This window comes from Carcharhinus amblyrhynchos, chromosome 19 (assembly GCF_965287045.1).
Source record: "Carcharhinus amblyrhynchos chromosome 19, sCarAmb.v2.hapA, whole genome shotgun sequence".
Classification (NCBI taxonomy): domain Eukaryota; kingdom Metazoa; phylum Chordata; class Chondrichthyes; order Carcharhiniformes; family Carcharhinidae; genus Carcharhinus; species Carcharhinus amblyrhynchos.
In genome coordinates this window covers 39,145,584-39,170,766 of record NC_137342.1, presented here as the reverse complement: position 1 = coordinate 39,170,766, position 25,183 = coordinate 39,145,584, and the positions used below count along the sequence as shown (strand labels likewise).

Here is a 25,183-nt window from a genome sequence, read left to right as displayed (position 1 = left end):
GACTTTTTGAAACTGATTCATCAGCAGAAGGAATGAAAGTGCCTAATGATCCCTGGATTACAAAAACAGGAATAAGCTTTCAGTGAATGCCAGCTAGGGTTCAGATGGCCTTATGCCACTTTATACTAGTTCCTAAAATGACTTGACAACTGATTTAGTCACAGCTGGCACTGCTGCATTTGATGTGTGCCTGTGCACAATTGATCTAACAATCTAGACGATGGAGTTATTCCAAACAACCCAAAAATAAGCCTAGAGTGAAGGCCAGAAGCATTCTTATGTTGGGATCAGTTAAAGAGATTTAAATTTTCAACTAAACCTTTATGAGATAGGAATGTATTTGTACTTCACCTTATCTAGCATTTCTTCTCAAAAATGTCCTCTTTTCTGTTTTACAGAATTACAAACTGCACGATGTTACTACCCTTTACAATTACACTTACCTCCAGAAGTTGGAACTTCCTTACAACCATATAACAGGTATAAATATTTCAAACAGTGCACTGACGGGAACTTAACAACAGGGTTTAAAATAAAATTGCAGGGACGTGGTGAGGTTATTACTCGAGCCCAGCTCAATGCTGCTTCTCAGATGGAATACGTACATAACTGGTAGCTTGACCTTGCACGAAAGCACAGCGAGTGGTCTCACTCAAGTACTTTAGTAGTGCTTTGAACATGTGGTGTGTGACTCACTGGAAATACCCCGTCAGACTGTGGCAGACTGCTGTGTACCAGTTGAATGCAGGATTTTGTTTATTGGTGTGTCATAGAGTCTCCATTGAAGAACAGGCCAGAGAAATGGTGGGGACAAGACAACGATGGCCTTATACAAAGGAAAGGTTACCCTGAATCAAATCCTCCTTGCCCTTACATGTGCATCCACTGGAGTGCCCATTTCAACAAAGAATAAATAGACTTGCCTTTCACAACCTCGAATAACACTTAAATGAAGCACTTAATGAAGTACTTTTGAAGTGTAATCACTATAGGAAATGGCAGCTAATTTGTGCACAGTAAGGTCCCACAAATAGCAATGTGATAATGGTCGGATAATTTGCTTTTCTTTAATGATGGACAAATATAGGCCAGGAGACTTGCAAGAACTCCTCTGATCTTCTTCAGAATAGTGTCATGAGATTTTTTATGTCCAACTAAGAGGGCAGAAGGGAAGCAGTTTTACATCTCATCGAAAGACAGCATCTCCAACATTGCAGCACTCCCTCAGCTCTCTTTGTGCTCAAGTCTCTGAAGTGAAACTTGAAACCAAAACCTTTTGACTGAAAAATGAGAGTGCCAACAACTGAGCAATGACTGACATTAGATCTTCTGGGCAGAATTCTCCCATCCCACCAATAATGGGCTCAGTGGTAGGCAGGAACGGCAACAGGAGCAAAAAGTCAGAAACCCTCATGTATATAAACAGGTTGCAATTCTCCCAATGCATGTTAACAGTGGCGTTGCCTGGTGGCGTAAATGCCATTTGCATTAATTTGCATCTCATAAATGCAAATTAAAACAGCCTTTTTTTAATTCATTCGTGGGACATCGACATTCGCTGGCTGGCCCATCTGTTGTTGCCCTTGAGATGGTGGTGATGAGCTGTCTTCTTGAAATGCCGCAGTCCATGTGCTGTGGGTTGACCCACAATGCCGTTAAGAAGGGAATTCCAAGATTTTGACCCAGTGACTGCGAAGGAACGGTGATATATTTCCAAGTCAGGAAATTAGTGCCTTGGATGGGAAGTTGCAGATGAATGGTGTTTCCATATATCTGCAGTCTTTGTTCTTCCAGATGGAAGAGATCGCGGGTTTGGAAGGTGTTGTTTAAGAATCTGTGGTGAATTTCTGCAGTGCATCTTATAGATAGCTGCAGTGTGCACTAATGAGTGTCAGTGGTTGAGGGAGTGGATATTTGTGGGTGTAGTGCCAAGTGAGCTGTTTTGTCCTGGATGGTGTCAAGTTTCTTGAGCGTTGAAGTTGCATTCATCCAGGCAAGTGGGGAGTATTCCATCACAATCCCAACTTGTGCCTTGTAGATGGTGGGCAGGCTGAGGGGAGTCAGGAGGTGAGTTACTTGCCGCACTAATCCGAGCCTCTGACCTACTCTATTAGCCACTGTGTTTCCAGCTGCATTGAATGTAAAAGGGCAGTGGCTAGGGTGTCTCTGGTGATGGTCATTGCCTGGCATTTGTTACTTGGCATTTGGCAGTCCAACCCTCTCGATATTGTCCAGATCTTGTTGCATTTAAACATGGACTGTGCCAGTATCTGAGGAGTCGTGAATGATGCTGAACATTGTGCAGCCATCAATGAACATTCCCAATTCTGATCTTATGATGAAGGGAAGGTCATTGATGGAGCAGCTGAAGATGGTTGGGCCTAGGACACTATCCTGAGGTACTCCTGTCGAGACGTCCTGGAAGCTGAGATGACTGACCCCCACAACAACAACCATCTCCCTATGTGCCAGGTTTGACTCCAGCCCCCTCACACCCATTGATTCTAGTTTTGGTAGGGGGTCCTTGATGCCATACTCAGTCAAATGTGGTCTTGATGTCAAGGGCTGTGACTCTCACCTCAGAGAACTTCTCTCTTCTCTCTTCTCTCTAGGGACAGCCATTACAGGCTTCCTAAGAGTCAAGGTACAGTAGACTGCACCAGTGTGGCTACACAGGCTCCATGGCAGCAGCTCCTAAATTTGTAAACTGCAAAGGCTATCATTACATCAATGTTCAAATTGTATATGACCATTGCAAGCACATTGTCCACGCATGTGCATAATATTCTGGGAGTTGCCATGACTCCTATATCCTCAGTCACTCCAACGTGCCTGGGACATTAAGGACTCAATACATCTGATTTGATTGCTTGGAATACAGGGTACCCATTAAACACTGGCTGAGGTGCGTGCTCTCAAACCCATGTCAAGGAGAGGTACAGTGCCTCACACAGCTTCATACACCCCCTTATAAAGCAGACCATAAGGCTTCTGAAGATGCACTTAAGATGCTTGAGCTGCTCAGGTGTCTGTCTGCAATAGATACTGGAGAGACTTTGCTACATAGCTATGCAAAGAGGTGAGCTGTTGTCTGAGTGTGAGCTAGAGGGGGATGAACATTCATTGTATAATAACTCTAGTAGTCAGCTGTAAAGGAACAGTGCTTTATTGCACAAAATAAAGTAAAACAAAAACCACAAGCCTGTCATGAACACAAACAGGTCCCAACTGGGGCAACAAAACAATGGAACCACTCAGGGTCCTGCTTGATACAGGACTTGGTATACAGGCTCCACCTGGTGAGTTAATTACCAATCCCCAGGGAGCTTGTATTCAATGAGCCCTACAGGGAGGTAAATCAGTGATTTCCCATGCAAATCATTATCACACATTGGAAGATGACAGTGCAAAGGAAGCTCAGGGAGTTGCTGAGGGAATGTGTGAGCATTCTGATGCCACAGAGGAAGGAAGAAGTGGGAAACCTGCTTGTGATACTTTAATTGTTGACAGGTTCGAGGAAGAGTCAAGTTAATTGGGGTCATAGAGAGACAGTTTTCCTAGCCTTCAAAGATATTTCCCTGAAATCTCAGGGAATGGCCAATGGCCAAACAATTACTGAGCAAATGAGTGCTGCACTTACACTTGTGTGTTCTGGATCATGTGTTGGGTCGTGATCTTCCGGATCATACATTTGTGGGTTCTGGATCACTAATACTTAATTCCAACTTTGTTTAGCACTGTCCTGCTGATACACTCAATGAACTTAAAAATCCACTGAGGAAGGATAGCGATGTGACACACGGCTTGATGCATTTGATGCCGTCTACTGATACAAACATGCCAGAACTGAGATGAGGACCAGCTGAGGCATCTCATTGAAAAGTGCATGTTTTGGGTTCGGGGATTAATGCTGAGGAAACCCAAATGCTACTAACGAGCTGTCCTCACTCATTGCTGTCCCTGGAGGAATAAAAGGGTTACAAACTTTTCAATCGTATATTTTTAATAGTTTTAAATGTATTGCCTTGACAACATGCAAGGCTGTGGAGACTAGTGGTACTGAGGTCAACATCACAGGGAGAAGGGTCTGTGAGTGGCTACACATCCTTGGAGTGTCCTGAGAGGAGGTCCGTAAGGGGGTCCAGCTGACTCTCATTCTCCCTGTGGGTACTAGAGGGTCTGGCCTAAATCCTGCAGGAGATGCTGTATCTGGCAGAAGATCAAGGTGCATTGCACCCATGTTGCCTACATGGTGTGCGGCCATGGAGTGCAGGCCAAGGGCAAACGCAACTAGACCAAGCTCCCCGTGTTCACAAACCTTCCCTTGGTGGGCTTGAGGTGTTTGCATGTCGGAACCATAACACCAAACAGTACATGGACAGACTCCTTCCATTGTTCACTCTTGTTTGCTGAGTGACTCTTGAATCTCTGCCTGATGTTCTGTTGTCTCCACTGTTGAACTGGGAGCCACTTCCAGAGACTCATCATCTGATTGGGACTGAGCAGGTGATTTATTTCTAGCAACCCCACCCCTCAAGAGCTGGACTGTCCTGCCACTGACTACCACAGGAATGTGTAAGTGAAGTGTTCTCTAGAAGTAATCCCGGGTCTAACCTAGAGCTACGCTCCACCGAGGTTTGTGTCTCTGCTCTGGTGGAGGGTATGGGTGAGCACTGTGACAGTACTTTGATAGCCTTCTCATCCTCAGAAGTGCTTCAGATTACTGCTGAGCTGCTTGAATTTCCTTGATCTGCTGGTGCTTAGAAGAAAATAGAATTTTAGCGGATGTGCTTAAGCTATTTCCAAGTACATTTGATTCACAGTGATTGTCAGGATTTCATGAAGTGATGGAACTGAGTTTCATACTAGGTTGTTGGGAGGGGCCAACCTCCCCTTCCCCAGAAGAGTGATCCTTGTCCTTCTCAATAATGCTGGCTGAAGCCTCCTCAAATTCGGTGAGGGTGAGGATTTCTGTCGCTTCCCCCCCATGCCTGGGCATTCAGACATTTGTCGTGGCCAGCTTGGCCTGTATGAAGATGGAAGAACAACATGTGATCAGAGGAGGTGGAGCAGAGGTTGGGTGAAATGCAAGTGCCTGGGAGCCCTTCCCAGAAGGAGCAAAGGATAGAGAGTGAGCAACAAGATAAATGGGATGTTGGTGCTGTGCAAGCCTCTATGCGGGAATAAGTGTTGATATGTTCCCCCACTAAGGAATGTGTGAGATCCGTGAAGAGAGGAGTTGTTGGAATACATGGTGCCCTGATGAGAGTTTGATACTGGAAGGAGCTGAGAAATGACTTATCTTGGCAGAGTGGAGGAGATTATTCATATGCTTCCTGAGCTGCATGGCATTTTGGGCACAATTGCCAGCTGCGCCAGTCTTCTGAACAACGGCCTCCCAGACCGGAGAAATGACATTCGGAACCAAAAACAGGAAATGCCGGGAAATCTCAGCAGGTCTGACAACACTTGTGGAGAGAGAACAGAGGTAACATTTCGAGTTTTGGTGATCCTTTGTTCGTGACAATTGGGTGCTTGTTGGAGCTATCCCATGACTAGAGGACATGTCTTGATGCCCAGACTCCGCAGATCAAGATCTTGAGGACTTGTTGGCTGAAGTGGGTGCTGTCTTCTTCTTCTTCAGGGTAGTAGCCTTTTACTTTGGGCTGAATACCACCTTTGGCAGTCTCCTGTTCAAAATTGGATTGGGGAGTGTGAGGTCTGTGTTTTGGAATAGTGTTAACTATGTCACAGGGACCTTTGAACCTGCCAGCTAATGGTGGATGGATGAATCATCTCCCGACCCACCAGGTGATTCGGAGAGATACTCATCCATGTGTAACTAATGAGGTTCCAAGCACAGAATCAAACTTGAGTTCCTGTCATTCCGGACAGGGGGAATAACACCGCCTGAATCCCCTCATCACCTCACTTAGACATAGAAACAGAGAATTCTGTCCTACCTGTTTGAAGAGCTGCTCAAGGAATCCTTTCCTTTATCTTTTTCTTGAAATATGGGGTTGCATTTGTTGACCATCCCTAATTGGCAGTGAGCCAACCTCTTTGAATCACTGGAATTCATATCATGTAGGTCCATCTACAGTGTCCAATAATTAAACATGACTTGCTTTTATATTGATTGATTAAAAATAATATAGACAAAAAATAATTAAAATACAGGAAATTTATGAAAGCATCAGCTCCAATATCAGAAAATGTAATTTTTTGGTATATGTTTATAAATATTCTCGAAAAATATTGCAATTAGCAATTTCAAAATAATTATGATACAGTTATGCAAGTAGAAAATTTATTTCCTCATCTCAGTTTCAGTTTTTCCTTTGTTCCAGTAATTGTTGAAAGAAGTCTATATTCTGTAAAAAAAAAATTTTAAAATAGAATTTGCTAAAATGCTTTCTTTTCACACGTGGGGATGAAGAGCAAATTGTCAAGAATGCTAGTGGACGTTCTGAAACTGATTGCTGTGTTTTGAATGTTGCTAATTCTGCAATAAAACCGTGGCTTATGGGCACTTTGACAGGGCCTGCTTTGGTTTGAGGACAGCTGGGAGAAATCCACAGTGGAACAAAATAAATCCAAATAAAATGTATTTTAAAGGGGCTCCATTTGAGTTAATTGTGAACTGCATTATTCAAGTTGCTTCTCTTCTGAGCTGCAGCTCAACACTATTTTTATGATTTATAGATTTGCGCTGTGTAAGTCGTATGCCCTACCTGTTGCAGCTGGATGCCTCCCACAATGAATTGAGGTCACTTGCTGACCTAAAACTTCCCAGAAATATTAAGGTAAGCCATTGAGTGGCTCTTCAGAATTAAGGACCATCCAGTTTGGACAGGATTTTGTGAAGGGATTGAGATCAGATAAATAATATGCAAGCAAAGAAGATATGAATGAATTTGATAGAGAATCTGTTGATATGTTTTGTCCAGTTGATAAAAAGTATATTATTTTTACTTACACCTGGGGGAAGAAACATAATATACTTTTATATATTTATTTGACTAAGTTTGCATTTGTTTCAGTTTTCTGAACCCCCCACTGGTAAGGAGCCTTGGGAATCAGCTGTATCTGTACGGAAATCATGGGCAGAATGTCTGCGAGTTCCTGCTATACGTGACGGGATTTCTGCATAACTAGAGATGGTTCTGCTGTGCTTCAGAACATTGAATATTATAGAATAGAACAGAATCAAGAGCAGGTCACCTATTTCATAGGACAATACTGCAAGGTTTTCATCAAGTAGTAATCTTCCATTTCATGCAAAGTTAATGTCCAGATTGTTTCAATTATATTTTCATTGAAGAAGATTGCCAATATGGTCTCTGAAATGGTCACAATTTCTTATTGTTCAGAACAAAGAACAAAGAAAATTACTGCACAGGAACTGGCCCTTCGGCCCTCCAAGCCTGCACCGACAATGCTGCCTGACTAAACTAAAACCCCCTACCCTTCCGTGGACCATATCCCTCTATTCCCATCCTATTCATGTATCTGTCAAGATACCCCTTAAAAGTCACTATTCACTATCGTATCTGCTTCCACTACCTCCCCTGGCAGCAAGTTCCAGGCACCCACCACCCTCTGTGTAAAAAATCTGCCTCGTACATCTCCTTTAAACCTTACTCCTCACACCCTAAACCTGTGCGCCCAAATAATTGACTCTTCCACCCTGGGAAAAAGCTTCTGGCTATCCATTCTGTCCATGCCCTTCATAATCTTGTAGACTTCTATCAGGTTACCCCTCAACCTCAGTCATTCAGTGAGAACAAACAAAGTTTTTCCAATCTCTCCTTGTAGCTAATGCCCTCCATACCAGGCAACATCCTAGTAAATCTTTTCCGTACCCTCTTCGAAGCCTCCACATCCTTCTGGTAGTGTGACGACCAGAATTCAACACTATATTCCAAGTGCAGCCTAACTAAGGTTCTATAAAACTGCAGCATGACTTGCCAATTTTTAAACTCAATGCCCCGGCCGAAGAAGGTAAGCATGCCATATGCTAACTTGACTACCTGCTTTGCCTGCATTGCCACTTTCAGTGACCTGTGTACTCTCAGATCCTTTTGTCTGTCAATACTCTTAAAGGTTCTGCATTTATTGTATACTTTCTATCTGTATTAGACCTTCCAAAATGCATTACCTCAAATTTGTTTGGATTAAACTCCATCTGCCATCTCTCCGCCCAAGTCTTCAACTAATCTATTTCTTGCTGTATCCTCTGATGGTCCTTATCGCTATCCGCAAATCTACCAACCTTTGTGTTGTCCGCAAGCTTACTAATCAAACCAGTTACATTTTCCTCCAAATCATTTATATATATTACAAACAGCACTGATCCCTGAGGAACACCAATTGTCACAACCCTCCATTCAGAAATGCATCCTCCCACTGCTATCCTCTATCTTCTTTGACCAAGCCAGTTTTGTATCCACCTTGCCAGCTCACCCCTGATCCCATGTAACATCACCTTCTGCACCAGTCTGCCATGAGGGACATTGTCAAAGGCCTTACTGAAGTCCATGTAGACAACATGCACTGCCCTACCCTCATCAATCATCTTCATCACTACCTCGAAAAACTCGATCAAGTTAGTGAGACACAACCTCCTCTTCACAAAACTATGTTGCTTCTCACTAATACGTCCACTTATTTCCAAGTGGGAATAAATCCTATCTCAAGGAATCCTCTCCAATAATTTCCCTACCACTGATGTAAGGCTTACCAGCCTGTAATTACCTGGATTATTCTCACTACTCTTCTTAAACAAAGGAACAACATTGGCTAGTCTCCAATCCTCTGGGACCTCCCCTGTTGCCAGGAAACATTCAGGAAACATTTTTTAACTTTTTGTTCATTTATGTTTTTCCATCACCTCTCATTAATGTTTATCATTGGAATATATTTTGGGTATACAATTAATTCCCTTCTATGTTCATTAAATATCTGTTTTTAACCTAGTCAAGCCATGGTTAAATGGTGGTATAGTGGATGAAATAGTTTGTACTAGAATGGTCTCAGCAGATGAACAGGGCCCACTTATATTCAAGGCACAGTCAATGTTTATTTTCTTTTGCAGGAAGTGGATCTTTCCTACAACCAATTAACTAAAATGAAGGAGCTGTCAAATTATCGCTTTCTGTTTAAGTTGAATTTGGACAGTATCCTTTACCTGTTTACCCCATTTGGGAGGAATATTAAGAATAGCTCTTATTTTGTTTTGAAATGTTTTCTTATTTTCTTTAATAACTATTAATCCTTTGGTTCCAGATATAGGTCTGCATGACAGGGAAATCAAAGTGACCCTAATAATGAGTGGGGAATCAATGTGCAGAATGAGGCTCACCAAGTATAGGGGGGGCATAGAAATCAGGGAAAGGGATTGGGAACAATTATAGTGTTGGTTTGAGTCACTAAGCATAAAGAGATGTTTATTTGGAGGCTTAGTGATGAAAATGGATAAGATATTTTAGAATGGTGGGTTGGAGGCCGAATGGAAAGCGGCAATTTTGAAGGTCAGGCAGGAATGATGATAGAAGATTAGATGCTTGAATGAGATGATGCAAGACTATTGCAGAGGAAAAGTGAAAACAGAAAATGTTGGATAGACTCAGCAGATCAGGCATCTTTGAGCAGCGAAACAGAGTTAACCTTACAGGTTGGCATCCTTTCAATAGAAAATTCCAGAGTTGGCAAAGTTGGCTTAGGATAAAGGCAAGTGTTGCTGTATCATCGGAACACACACTAAAATATGAAATTTACAGCAACCATAAAATAATTAGATGGCGAAATACAGTGAATTATGAAAGGAATTGGAGGCCTTACCTGCCAGCGATAGAATTGCACTGCCTCTTTTCGGGAAGACCCCGTGAGCCACAACCACTAGCCGCTTAAAGGCCTCAATTATCAGTTGGGCACAAAGGTTGACCATAGGCCTTCCCAACCATTACTTAAATCTGATGCTGCTGGGAAGGCAGCAGGGTTAAGATATGCCACCATCCCACCGAATTAAATATCCTTCCTCTCCAAACTCGTCACCAGAAACAGCCTTTGGGTGGAATTATTCCATTCCACCTGCCACAGGTGTCATAGCAGGCGGGACAGGACAGTGCAAAGATCCATTGATCTTGGGTGGGATTTTCCAGTCTTGGGATGAGCCAGAAATCACCCCCCCCCCCCCCCCCCCCCTCCAAGTGTGAAAGCAGCCTACATGGAGGGACTTTTCCCGTTTTCCCCGGAAAGAAATTGCAATTACAGTAGCTGAATGCTAGAGTCCCAAAGCCTGCAGTTCCCCTGATCTGCAGCATAGGTAATGAAATAAAATTAATTGGACTAGCAGGATTTACTTGGGATTTGAAATGTTCATTATTTTTAGTGTATTCTTCTTTATGAGTAATTGCTGGTTCACAGACAATCGAATCCAGGTAATTGAAGGCTTGAAGAACTGCGTAAGCCTCCGCTACCTCAGTCTTGCAGAAAATAGGCTTTTGGAAGTTTGTGGCTTGGATGGCTTGCCAATTAAGTTCCTTTGCCTAGTAAGTCATGATTTTATTAAACTTTGTTTCTTGTTTTGTTTCCTTTGTCTCTTGCCTAGAGATATGAGGAGCAATCTTTAAGCATTGCCCACTCTTCTTGACATTTCTGATATTCCAAATAATGGTTGGGAGAAATCACAGAATACACTCTGAAGACAATAAGTGTTATTAATAAAACTATAAATTTGTTGGGCTTGACAAGCCATTATCTCTTTCTTCCATTTTCATGCTTGCCATATCCCTCAATTGCTTTAATTTCCAGAAGCAGTTCTAATTGTCCTTTGAACCAATTGATAATGCCTGTTTCAATTATCATCATTTTCACCATGCACAGTCCACTTTAACAATTCAAAATGGTTCATGACATGCTGCAAAGTCAGTTCTGCACAGTTGGAAGCAACATTTTTGGAATCAATTTCCCATACAGTGTTTAATATGAATAGGATCTACTATACCAATGTGTAGTATAAGTGGGAGATGTTGGGGACCAGAGCAGAAATTCCAAGGTATAGTATGAAGTTAGCCTGGACCCAAACTATTTTTGATTTTGGCAGTATGGCAAGCATAAGGTGTTTTAGCTTCAAGTATGATTCTATTGACTCACTAGGAAGCTTTTATTAAAACCAACTCTATTTAAGAACATGACCAAGTACAATTTGTAACAGCTCTCCATCTCTATAATTCTAATTTAAACAATATCCCCATTGACAAAATCCAACTTCAGAACCAGTTAGCATCAGAAACAGATATGCTCATACGGATATTAGATTTCTAGCCTCTTAATTCCTCTGGAAAGATACAAAAAGATACAACAATTTCCACCGAAGGATACATCCTTAAACAGTAGAACATCAACACGTATAAATAAATATAGTTCCTGGCAGAGCCCAGATTTCAGTGAGACTCAGAGCTATTTCTCCTTTCTACAGCTCCCAAGAGCAACTGAGCTGCGTTTCTTTGTGAACCTTGTCTCATCCAGTCATAGGACCTTGTCAATCAACCTAATTGAGACCCACTCTGAAAAGCCCCGAGGAAGACACAAATATGACAACCTTGCACTAGTCCAGATTAAAGCAAAAATTTTAGCATTTAGGATCAGTTTGCTACAGCAGTAACCACAGGACTGCCGCAGGCAGACAAAATGGCACTGATAATGAAACAAACTGCTAAAACAGATCCTACACAAGAAACATGACACAAATACATTTCTTAAAGGCACAGTATTGTCATAGAGTTGATGCTGTGTTCCAGTATTTGGAACATAGATGCTTCCCATGTTATAGTTGGCCTTTTGGCTAAGATCAATTGGATTTGGTTTTTGGCACAAACAAGGAATGGATTCAGATCTACATGGTCCAGTCTGAGCACTGACATTGTAACTTTAAGAATGGAGTAAAAAAAATGTCATTGTAACAATTAGCTATAATTTTATTGTAGCCACTTAAGAGCCACCATTGGCCTAGTAGTGGGAAGGCTGAACCTGACCTTCCACGCCCAGACTTAACTGAGGGAGACAGGAAGACCTGACTCTGTACCTTCCTGCCCCATTAAACGCCCACCCCCGCCTCTGAGCCTGCTCCGTGTGGGAGTATTACATTCCATTCATAAATATTGGCTGCAAAATACCATATGTATATGAGAAATGTAGCCAGAAAAGAAAAAGATTTCCAAACTCTTTAATGAATTATTAATTCCTTGAAAATATGCATATTTTAAACGTTTTCTAGGAGTATCAAGTACAAAGACACAATTGCAGGAATCACTTTCAGATCGCTCGCTGATTAGTAATGTATCCAATTTATTGGGAGCTCAGGTGTCAATTGAAGGTTCTCCAGGCCCACAGAGCCCTTTGGCAAGGTTTAAGTGCAGTACAAAAACCTTTTTTATATTCTAGTCTTTTAAGCTTTTAATTGGAAATGCCATCATGTTAAATAGCCTCCAGAAAGCTGCCGCTTAATGCCATATGTTCACTACAGTGAAGGAAGGCGTAAACACTCTTTAAATAAGGAGGACTCAAGGAGTCTGGATAGTTAAGCTTGATATTGTGACAGGTAAGTACTTTTTCCTGAATTTGTGCCAAGGATGTGTCCTTTTTATACTGACTAGTGTTACACATCAATATTGGCCTGGATTTTTAGGATGGCAGTGTTTCCAGTCCTGCCGTCGGACGAGTCAGAGGGAAGCACATCCATGCCAACACTGCCTGTCCTGTAGCCATTTCACACTCAAATGAGTGTTAATTGACTGTAGTCAGGATTTCTGCCCCTCACTCAGGAGGCAGTCCTGCCTTAGAAAACTAAACTGATTGGCTTTAGTCCCTGTGGCAACAAAAGATGCAGTGGACAGAAGTGGAAGTTCATGAAGTATACAAAGCCTAATTCCTAGGAGTGCATGGAAAGGTGAGGTTTTGAGATCTCTAGGTGGGGAGGGTAGGTAAGTCCACAGGATGGATAGTTGGGGAATGAAGAGTCAGGGAAGGGGCCGAGATGGGGACGAAGTCCGGCGGCTATCAGACCTTAAGCCCAAATAAGAGAGTTTCTGATGGAGGTGCCCCCATAACTCTGATCATTTTTGGACTTCTCCCATACTAGGGAAATCCTCCCACCAACCTAAAAATTGAGGCTGGGCAGGAAATTAAGCGGTGAATTAAAGATCTCAACTGGGACGAGGACGGACTGCTAGCCTGAGGCTTCAGCCATCCCAGTGTAAAGTCACTGAGAGGCCAGGGCGGGCAGAACCCCAATGGAAAGCACATTCATTCTATTTCATGCTGTCCCTGCCTAAAAAGCCAACAGCAGGGGAATGTGTAATTCACATCATTTTTTGTAGTGGAATTTTACACATATTCCATTTGGTTAGAGCAGACATGTTGGGATGGCAGTAATAATGAGTCTTTATGCACTTTTCATCTTTAAGCGTCATTGCAGTACTCTGCAGATTGACTTTAATACAGACCAACTGTGACATTTCTTACTGTTCACAGAATAATAGGTTATTGTAGTACAGAAAAACAGGCCATTTGGCTCATCAATTCCAGGCTGTCGTTATTCTCCACATGAGCAAACTGGTTCGACTCATTTTTGATATACCTATTTTCAAACAGCCATCTCACTCAATGGGAGTTACTTCTGCGCTCAGCCTCAAGAATGACACAGAATGTCACATTCCAACTATAAAGATAACTCCTTTAATTTGTGTTGTGCTTATCTTAAATTTGAGTCTCCTTGTTGCAATCTTTTTTACTTTCTTTTAATACTTACTTGTTTTGGAGCCCTTCAGAATCTTAAAGACATCTCTCAAGTCTTCCCTTAACCTCCGCTGCTCCAGTGAAAGAAAAGTCCTGTTTTTTTAAAAGCAAAATATTACAGATGCTGGAAATCTGAAATGAAAACGGACAATACCAGAAAAAACTCAACAGGCCTGGGAGCAGCTATGGAGAGAAATATCTCTCCACTGGTGTTGCCAGACCCACTGATGTTGCCAGGCCTCGGAGTAGCTATGGAGAGAAAAATCTCTCCACTGATGTTGCCAGACCCACTGAGTATCCCTTGCATTTCTGTTTTCATCCCTGACTTCACAGATCTCCTGTAATTTATGCCATAACTCCTCCAAAACCTTCTCACCATGAGCACTTGAAAACGATAAACATTACACATTTAAGGTCTTCGCAGATTCAACATTACCTTCTTGCTTTTGTATTCAATGTCTGTAGATTGCAAACTAAGGATTCTGTTTTAGGTTTTAATTCCTGTCTCTTTTTATTCTTTTTAATCATTGTATATATCTGTGCCCCAGATCCTACTGCTTCTTTGCTCCATTTAAGATCTTGCCATTTCTACTGTAGATTGTGGTGTACCGGATTCAATAAGAAATTGAGCTGACAGTTCCTTATCTTTTATATTTTTGTTCTTCAGCATTGCTATTATTTTTGTTTTACGTGCTGAATGTAGCTATGCAACTGATTCCCTGAAAAGATACAAAACTATTTGTATAAAAACAGGGGCATCTGACAATGCCATGGAGAATAGAAAATCAAAAACAAATTATCTCACGATGTCAAATATTTTTCTTTCTTATGTTTGTAATTTATTTACAGCGAGGTAACAAGATCACAAATGTGAAGGGACTAGAAAAAATAGAACGCTTGCACAAGCTTGATTTGTCAAAAAATAACATAAAATCTTTGAATGGACTGGCGGATCATGACCTGCTGGAAACTATCAACCTGGAGAATAATCAGGTAAAAACCTATGAGTCTCAATAAAGGTGATCATGACGACTACCTATGATTGTTGTAAAAACCCATCTGGTTCACTTATGGCCTTAGGGGAAGAAATCTGCTGTTCTCAGCTGGTCTAGCCTACATGTGACTCCAGACCCCACAGCAAAGTGGTTGACTATATTAACAGCCCTCTGAAAAAGCCATTCATTTCAAGAGCAGTTGGGGATGGGCAACAACTGCTGGTCTTGTCAGTGTTGAATTTGCCTGAAAACTGGAGTAAATCACGTGGGTTTTTTTCAAGGGAGTTTCAAAATGCATCTCCCACACTCTGTGCACTGCAGAATGCAAAAGCATGATTCAGTCCAGAAATCAGAGGAAAGGGACTAATCCCAGCCTGGGAGGCCAGCATCATAGCGCTAAGTGGGCCACTGCACGTGCGCCACTCTGTCAGAGATTAGCACGTGTGCTGTGGCCCTGCACTGCTGGCCACTTAACTGCTGGCTAGCCCTACAATCCCCACTAAGCCAGACCTCCACCCCTCCCCCCACAGCCCAATTGCTGGCCCCCCCCAATCGTAGCTAGTCCAACCTCCATCCCTCCCTCCGCAGCCCCCATCTCCCATACCCCACCAGCAATGCCAACCACTCATGGCCCGCATCCCTGACCTCCCCAAGCAGACTGACTCCCCCCGCCCCCAACGATGGCCAGCCCTGATCACTGACCTCCCTTCCTCCCCCACTGATCTATGCAGAATGCAGCGGGAACCCCCCCACTTCCACCAATTGCCCCTCGACCCAACCCCCATTGGGCAGTGCCAGGATACCCCCTGGGCAGTTAACACGTTGCACCTTGGGCAGTGCCAGGGGCATAGGCTGCCACTGCAAAGGTGCCAATGTGCAGGGGCCACCCGACCCTCTGTGGGGGCCCCAACTGCCCCCTACTTCACTCTAGGAAGGGTTGAGCCACTAGCTTCTCGAATGTGGGGAGCTATAATAATCCCCATTGGAGTGAACCACTCTGGAGTTGTGGGGGTGGGGGGGCAGGGGTGGTGTGTAGGGCCCAGAGACTTCAGTCATGGGCTTGCTAATCAGATTTAAAATATATAGTAATGTGTGCCACCATAATATTTGCACCTCCCTGCTTATGTTGGGCCCAAATGTAATGCTGCTGGGAATCTGGTGTTGGGAGATGCTAGCTGACCAGGACGTCCAGTGCAGATCCTGCACATCAGGCACCGCTGGAATTTCCTGGCTAATTTTTTTCGCACAGTGGGTAGGAGAATCGCCCCCTCCCTCCCGACATATGTGAAACAATACTTTAATGCTCGGAGTGTAATAGGTAAGATTGATGAGTTAAAGGCATGGAAGTTTGATAATGTTGCCATCACAGAAACAGGGTTGAGGGAATGGCAGGACCAACAACTCAACATTCTGAGATAGAGGATCTTTAGGCAACACAGATGAAGATGTAAAAAGGGAAGTGGTGTAGCGCTATTAATTAAGGAGTCAATTCCTGCAGTAAGGAGAGATGATATTTTGGAAAGGTCTTCAAACGAGGCTAGACAGAACTTAGGAATGTTAAGGGGGCAGCCACATTACTAGGACTGCATTGTAGGCCTCCAAAGAGTCAGCAGAACTGGAGGCGTAAATACGTAGACAGTTCACAGAGATGTGTAAGAGTAATAATCGGGTAATTATACTAGTGGATTTCAACTTTCCCAACATTAAAAAAAAGAGGGGGCATGGGATCCAAGGGGACATTGCTTTGAGGATCCAGAACTGGCTTGCCCACAGAAGGCAGAGAGTGGTTGTAGATGGGTCTTTTTCTGCATGGAGGTCGGCCACCAATGGAGTGCCCCAGGGATCTGTTCTGGGACTCTTGCTGTTTGTGATTTATATAAATGACCCAGATGAGGAAGTGGAGGGATGGGTTGGTAAGTGATGACACGATGACACGAAGGTTGGAGGTGTTGAGGGATGTCAGAAGTTGCAGCGTGACATAGATAGGATGCAAGACTGGGCGGAGAAGTGGCAGATGGACTTCAACCCAGATAAATGTGTGGTGGTACATTTTGGCTGGTCAAATGGGATGAAGGCGTATAATATTAAGGGTAAGACTCTTAGCAGTGTGGAAGATCAGAAGGATCTTGGGGTCCAGCTTCATAGGACTCTCAAATCGGCTTCACAGGTAGAGGATGTGGTTAGGAAGGCGTATGGTGTACTGGTTGAAGAATTGAGTTTAGGAGTCGGGAGATAATGCTGCAGCTTTATAAGACGCTGGTCAGACCCCACTTGGAGTACTGTGCTTAGTTCTGGTCGCCTCATTACAGGAAGGATGTGGAAGCCATTGAATGGGGGTAGAGGAGATTTACAAGGATGTTGCCTGGATTGGGTGGAATGCCTTATGAGGATAGGTTGAGAGAGCTCGGTCTTTTCTCCTTGGAGAGACGAAGGATGAGAGGTGACCTGATAGAGGTGTATAAGATGTTGAGAGGTATTGATCAGGTGGATTCTCAGAGGCTTTTTCCCAGGTCTGAAATGGCTGCCACAAGAGGACACAGGTTTAGGGTGCTGGGGAGTAGGTACAGAGGAAATGTCAGGGATAAGTTTTTCACTCAGAGGGTAGTGGGTGAGTGGAATCGGCTGCCATCGGTGGTGGTGGAGGCAAATTCGATAGGGTCTTTTAAGAGACTTCTGGATGAGCACATGGCACTTAATAGGACTGAGGGTTATAGGTAAGTCTAGTAGGTAGAGATATGATCGGCGCAACTTGTGGGCCGAAGGGCCTATTTGTGCTGTAGTTTTTCTATGTTCTTTGTTCTATAAATTGGGATAGTCATGGTGCTAAGGGTTTAGAGGGTGTGGAATTCTTGAAATGTATCCGGGGAGTTCCCCGACTACTGTGGGGACATGTTTGTGAGGATGTTCTCCAGAAAGTAACCCTGAATCTAATCTAGAACTATGCCCCACCTAAGTTATATCTCTGATCTGGTGGACTGTGCAGTATTTGTGAGCCCCCTCATCCTCGGATGTGCTTTGGGGGGTTTTGGCTGCTGCTCAGCTGCCTGGCTGGCTGCGATCTACTGGTACCTATAAGACAGTTTTCGTGGATGAAGTTTAAGCTGTGTCAGAATACATTTAACTTACTTTGCTTGCCAAGACTTGAAGTAATGGAGCTGTGATCTGTACTAGGTTGTTGGGAGAGGCCAAAGATCCCTGTGCTCCCCAGCAACTGCAGCGTCCTCAGATTCTGTAAGGGCAGGTATCTCAGCCATCCCTCCCCTGGTCTGGGCTCATGCTGTCTTGTTGTGTGCCTGTTTGGTCTGTATGAAGATGAAAGAAAGGCATATGATTAGAAGGGATGAAGCAGCGGTTGGATGGAATTCATGTCTCGTATGCGTGCGTATGTGTGTGTGTGCATGTGTGTGTGTGCATGTTTGCGTGTGTGTGCGCGTGCATGTGCGTGCGTGCATGTATGCATGTGTGTGCGTGCAGTACTAGAGGGAGCTACAGGGGGACTTACCCTGGCGGAGTTGATTACAGTAAGAAGTCTCACAACGCCAGGTCAAAGTCCAACCAGTTTATTTGATAGTAATCCCACAAGCTTTCGGAAACAGTGTTCCTTCATCAGGTTTGTCCACCCACCTGATGGAGGAACACGTTTCCGAAAGCTTGTGGGATTACTATCAAATAAACTGGTTGGACTTTAACCTGGTGCTGGGAGAATTCTAACTGTGTTTACCCAAGTCCAACACCGGCATTTCTACATCGGAGTTGATTACATCATTCATCTGCTTCCTGCTCCTGCTTCCGACTTGGCCGCCAATCTTGCTGCCAATGGCCTCCCAAGCTGGAGAGGTGACATTTGGATGCTTCCTGGAGCTATTCCTTGGGTAGAGGACATGTCTCTGACTAGGCTTCTCACATCAAGGCACCGAGGTCCTGGAGGCTGAAGTGGGTCAGCTGCCTTTTTGGGCAAGGTGCCCTTTTGCTTGTGGCTGGATGACTTGTTGATTAATCTACTGGCAAAAGGTGGGCTGGAGTGAGTGATATGTGTATGTTGGACTGGCCTTTAATTATGGCACCGCCATCTTCAAATCTGCCAGCTGGCAGTGGGCAGGCAAATCAGCTCCCAACTTGCCAGGTCACTCAGAGAGGAGCTCATTCATAAGCAGAATCAGGCATAAGTCCTGCCCATTGATAATTAAGCAGCTCCTTAAGATATTGCCTTCTAGGATTTTGACATTTTTGCAGAGGCAGGAGGCTGGGAACTGTGTAAAACTAAATAGTCCCACCTTGTCAGCAACAGGGCTGTCACTATGGAACAGTTTGATTTGATTGAAAAAAAGTGGAAGTTTTGAAGAAAATATATTCTGCAGTCAGGAAATTTTAATCACATTAATATTTCCCTACTCTGTCACAGGTTCCACCCCTCCATCTGCCTTGGCCAATTTGAAAATTCAGATGCTTTCATTTTTTTATTGAACTGTGCACAGATGATTTGGGCCAGAACTTGGCTTGCTTCCCTGGCATCCTGTCTCTATTTCTGCCCCAGGCAGAAATTGGCCGCCACTCTCGACATTTCATCAATTAACCCATTGCCTCCATCGAAAATTGGAAATTTTATCTATTTCCTGTCAGGGGCGAGTTTGTACCCAGAAATGAACCTTAACGAAAATGCAGCCCTTAATGTGATATCTAATTAGTTTCCCCTTCTACTTGCTTTCTGGCAGCTCACATAGAGGGCATCACACTTCTGTCAAATTGCAACAAACACAATTTGTAAAACATTTTCATAGCTTAAAGCTGCTAATAAATGTTAACCACAGCATGGAAGTAATGATAATCTGTTAAGACATCCAGTGCCGTATAAAGATTTATGAGATGCTTAAAAATAAGACTTTGTTTATTGTATTGACTTTTGTCTTTTTGTTAGATCAGAGATTTGAATGAAATTAAGCACATGCGATATCTTCCACTTCTACGAGTCCTGAATCTACAATGGAACCCAATAAAGGTACTTGGGTAGGAGAGGGAAGTTGGAGGTTGGAGCTGCAGGGGTGGAGTTTATGAGACTGCGGGGGATAGGATTTGGGGAAAGAGGGATGGTATTCAGCAAACATCCTTCGCCAGCTATGTGGATGAAGCAAACTGGTTAAAATTAAGCGCTATATGTATATTTATACAACTAAATACAGCTATACTTTACATGATCATTGCATCTAATTCTACATGTAATTTGTACAGATCAAAAATGTTTAGAAAAAGTGGATTCCTTTCAATGTCTGTTGATGATTAGACATGGAACCCATGGTGTCAAATCACTTGGATTGTATCTTGCAAAAAATAAAATTACTGGACCAAAGTGTGCCTGTCTAATATCATGGCTGTTAGTTTTAAACACATATAACCTGTAAATTGTTTATGATATAAACAGGTGTTAAAAGTTTGCATGATATCACAGCAGTTATTTCTAGGCTGCTGCTGTTAAACATAAAAAAAATCAGTATGGTCAAACTAAAGTCTATGATGTTCTGTTGGTCACTCATTTTTGCAGTCGGATACAAAGCTGGTCCTGTGGTCTTAATTACAGTGTTGAAACTGCAGTCACAATCTGAATTTTGAATCTTGAATCTTGTCAGTTTAAGGGAAGGGATCCATGGTGAAATTCAATAATTTAGGGGGAGACTGAGCCTAGGCCTCACCATTTTAATGCTCCATCTCAGTCTATGCAAAGTTTTCCTTGTTCTTAACCGAATTTGTGGAAAATTTTAGAATTTTTCAAGCGCCCACAATTGCTGAGGGAGCAAAACAGCTTCCTAAAGGTCAGTGTCTTTAGCCAATTCAAAACATTCGGAACACCCTGGCCCTTTCAATGCTGCAGGGAAGAAAAGAAACTGGAATCTAGGTATTTAATACTCATTTAAGAAAACTTATCAGAAAGAAGAATTTAAATTCTACATATGGATACTTTATTCAAAATGTTAAGTGTTTTCAGCAACATTTGGTTCAGTCTGTATATTTTAATGAAATAAGAAGTCTTCTCATATATGGCATAAATACATTTATTTATTTGAAATGGTGTGGTTCAAACTTGCACTATATTTTGTTTTTGTCTGCATGTGACATATGCTTAACAGCTCTTAAATGCTCATTTGCATCACATACTTACTGTGAATTTTAAGTTATTAATCATCTACATTTGTTTAATTTTAGTTCTGATGTGTGTTGCATATATATTTTAACTATTAACTGTGCAAGTTATATGCATTCCCGCCACCCCCCCACCGCCCAAACCTGTCATTCCTCCTCCACCTGCAGCTAAGCAACTCTTTAACCTTGCCTAATTAATTATTTTGTAATGAATGATCCTCAAATGCAAATGTTAGCAATTTACCGTACCCTATGGACATCAGAACCAAGCACATTTCCATTTTCCTCTCAACATCCATAACAAATTCACTTGCAGCAAGGATCGCCAGGTAGCAATCAGAACTATTGATCAGTTTTTCTTTGAATGTGCCATTCTTCTCCTGTGATCCAATAATGCTGACGCCATTTGTAATCATGTTCAATGCCATCCTGCTTGAGATCAGTACTAGACTTGGTGCAAGGCTTAGTCCTCCAAGTCTACATGATTTACTCCTCTGAATAGCACTTCACTCTTAACTCCAAATACAAAGTCTTGCAACTACTCCTCCTGTTGTGATTTTACTATATTGAAATGAGAATTATTGTACAATCTCTGATTTAGTTCCTTCCCAGGATCACAAAAATATGGAGCTCCTTATTTCCCTTGAGCTGCCATTCCTCCAACAATCTGCAGAATTTTCAAACCCATGCTACTTCTGGTTTCTCTTGTCTTTCTACTCTTTTCAATATCCTAAACTATCTTACATCTGAACAGTTTAAAAAGACCCTCCAGTGCACAGTGAGAAAAAGTAGTTTGTTGGAAATAAATTTCACAGTATTCAAATCTTAGAAATTAAATCACAAGAAGATCCCGGGGGCAAGTCGCTTGCCTGTGTGTCCAGGCCAATATAGTACTTTCTATGAAGGTATTTTAAACTCAATTCTTGCACTAAGCCAGACTTTTCTTCTTGTGTTTTCCAAATAGGAACACCCTGACTATTTATTCTGGATCCTTTACATGGTTCAGAAACTGACTGAACTAGATTGTAAAAAAGTCAAAGCAACGGATAAGGTAAACTGAATAATTACTAGTTAGGCCAAGTAAACTGGAAATGCTTGTGTTCACATTCCGTAATGCAACTTTATGCATCCAGAATAAAGCAGTTTGAAAAAAACTCCTTTTGTTATTGGGCCTTGGCAAACTTACATACAAACTGCTGAATCTGCTGCAGATTTACAAACATATTGCAGTTTTCATAGTTTTAAGTTTGTTTCTATAATCACAGTTTACTTTTGATGAAAAGTTTTAATTTAATGGCAGGTTTTGAGGATTAATTTACAACCACTCTAAATCCCAAGGCATGTGCAGAGTGAACATTTTTTTTAAACCTCATGGGCTGAATCTTCCTCTGGGCTCGGCAAAACTTGACCTGCATACTTTTGAACTTACAGGCTGCACACCTAACCAATGGGACTTCACATACTGTTTATGTTGTCTTTTCACACCAGAGTTGGGAATGCAGTGCAGTTTACCATTCGTACTGATGTGCATGACGAGTGTGGGTGTAGAAGCAGGCTGGTGAGAAAGCCCACGTTGGTACCGCAACACAGCTCCCAACAGTGTTTAAAGGTCCTTTAAAACTCTGTATTCAATCGCAACCCCTCCCCATGCCAGCTTATGCCCCTTCAGAGCATCCATGTCACACCTTGCCATCTCTATGTCTTCATGTATCCTCCATGCCTCAAGAGATCCTGCATACCACATCTGTGTTCCCATGTAGCTGCATGCTCACTCAGATTCTGCATGCCACCTCATACCACCTTTCTTGCTCCTATGTACCCTCTATAGTCACTCACCTGGTTTGCATTATGTAGAGTCCTCAGATTCCATGCAGCACCAATAGAAAATAATTTACATTCCTTGGGAAAATAACAAACCTCTCAATATCTAATAAAAGAGACCCTATATCACTGATTCTGAGAAAAAAGGATTCTGCCATGTGAAAAAACCTTGTAATATTTGCAATCCTATTGGCTTGTGCCAACAAAACTTGGAATCACATCAAAGGGACAGTGCCCGAAATTCTCCCAGTCTGCAGTGCTGCTCAATTAGTGAGACTCTCAACCAGCGTCCGGCCGATTGCAAATCTCCAAGACCCTATTTGTTTTTGGCAAAACAGCTATTTCTATATGATTAGCGGGCCAGGACTGTAGTCTCTGGGCCCACAAGTGTCTCCTCAACCCTGCCCTATGCCAGGAGAGGTTCCCACTGACGGGGAACAGGTGCACTCACACTGCTGGTGGGGACAGAGGCCATTGAGGCCCCCCTGGGTGGTCAGGCTGTGCTCCTTGGGCAGTGCCAGCTTGGCACCCTGGCATTGCCCAAGGGGCACCCTGGAAGCATCCACCAGGTACACTGGCATTGTCCAGCAGACACTAAAGGTACTAGTTGGGTACGGGACCTCTAGTGTGGGAGCATGTGAGTTTGCAAACCTGCTTTCCCAACCCACAAAAAGACCAGAGGAAAATGTCACTAGATTGAAAATATGGAGGCAAATCATATTTCCTCCAAAATTTTCAACATAGCCATTCACGGACCACAACATGTCTCCACACCCAAATGAAAATTTGGCCCCTTGTCAGCAAAGCTAAGCCATCTTTCAACTCCCCAAAGCTGTTCAAGCTTTAGTTAAACTTGAAATGTCTAAATGTAGTGATAGAAACACAGATTACATTTATATGACTAGCAGAAAGCCTTAATTCCCTGAAAATGATGCAAGAGATAAAGGCTTGTCTCCTCAATGGCAAATGTTTTGTTGTTCTTGTGTTCTGTGGCTTTCATAGATTATTACCTCAGGCCAAAGAGTGCTGAAGATTTATTGGTAAGAGGTGATTGGGAGTCTTACCATATTTACAGCATCTCATGAGGGCATTCTCAATTAAGTTTGTTTGTCATCAATTTTGTAAGTGGCTCTCAGTAAAGTTAATACAGTCTATTACACTAAGTACTATACTTAATTTCATTTAATTTAAGTGACTCTTTGTCTTATTCCTGTCTTCATTGTTGTATACAAATTCTTGCAGGATGCTTTGACTCACTGCCTCTAGACTTCAGCTTCTCACCGTGTTTTTGTAAAATTGTCTGACTCAGCAGCAACTAAATAAGGCAGTTTTATTAGAGGCGTGAGAGGCAAACAATCAAAACATCTCCAAGAATTTCCACAATGATCTGAAGGCAGTAATATTGTAAATCCAAATCATATCGTATATATGTATGGCAAAACCAATTTTAGTGCATCAAAAATTGCACATGATTCATTAAGTTTCTGACTAATTCCTGTCTTCCATAGTGTTTAAAATTTTTCCAGGCTGTAGAGTCTTGGAAGTTTACAGCATGGAAACAGGCCCTTTAGCCCAACTTGTCCACGCCACCCTATTTTTTTAACGGCTAAGCTAGTCCCAGTTGCCTGTGTTTGGCCATATCCCTCAATAGCCATCTTACCCATGTAACTGTCTAAACGCTTTTTGAAAGACAAAATTGTACCTACCTCTACTACTCCCCCTCGCAGCTTGTTCCAGACGCTCACCACCCTCTGAAAAAAATTACCCCTCTGGGCCCTTTTGTATCTCTCCCCTCTCACCTTAAACTTATGCCTTTGAGTTTTAGACTCCCCTACCTCTGGGAAGAGATATTGACTATCTAACTGATCTATGCCCCTCATTATTTTACAGACCTCTATAAGATCACCCCTCAGCCTTCTACACTCCAGAGGAAAAAGTCCCAGTATATCCAGCTTCATATTAAAACTCAAACCATCAAGTCCTGGTAGCATCCTAGTAAATCTTTTCTATACGCTTTCTAGTTTAATAATATCCTTTCTGTAATAAAGTGATCAGAAGTGTACACAATATTCCAAATGTGGCCTTACCAATGTCTTGTACAACTTCAGTAAGATGTCTCAACTCTTGTATTCAATATTCTGACCAATGAAACCAAGCATGCCGAATGCCTTCTTCACCACCCTATCCACCTGTGACTTCACTTTCAAGGAGTTATGAACACATATGCCTAGACCTCTTTGTTCTATAGCTCTCCCCAACACTCTACCATTAACTGAGTAAGTCCTGATCTGATTCGATCTACCAAAATGCATCACCTCGCATTTAACTAAATTAAACTCCACCTGCCATTCATCAGTCCACTGGCCCAATTGATCAAGATCCCATTACAATCCAAGATAACCTTCTTCACTGTCCACTATGCCACCAATCTCGGT

At 42.6% G+C, this 25,183-nt stretch overlaps 1 protein-coding gene across 1 annotated transcript in view; it reads left to right on the top strand.

Moving 5' to 3' along the window:
• lrguk (leucine-rich repeats and guanylate kinase domain containing) overlaps positions 1–25,183 on the top strand; it is a 145,931-nt gene that overhangs the window by 4,747 nt on the left and 116,001 nt on the right. Inside the window, exons 3-9 of the mRNA XM_080207899.1 lie at positions 399–480; positions 6,706–6,806; positions 9,098–9,179; positions 10,429–10,553; positions 14,650–14,793; positions 19,711–19,791; positions 21,892–21,978. Of these exons, the coding sequence (XP_080064025.1) occupies positions 399–480; positions 6,706–6,806; positions 9,098–9,179; positions 10,429–10,553; positions 14,650–14,793; positions 19,711–19,791; positions 21,892–21,978 (702 nt within the window). The remainder of the gene's footprint in view (positions 1–398; positions 481–6,705; positions 6,807–9,097; positions 9,180–10,428; positions 10,554–14,649; positions 14,794–19,710; positions 19,792–21,891; positions 21,979–25,183) is intronic.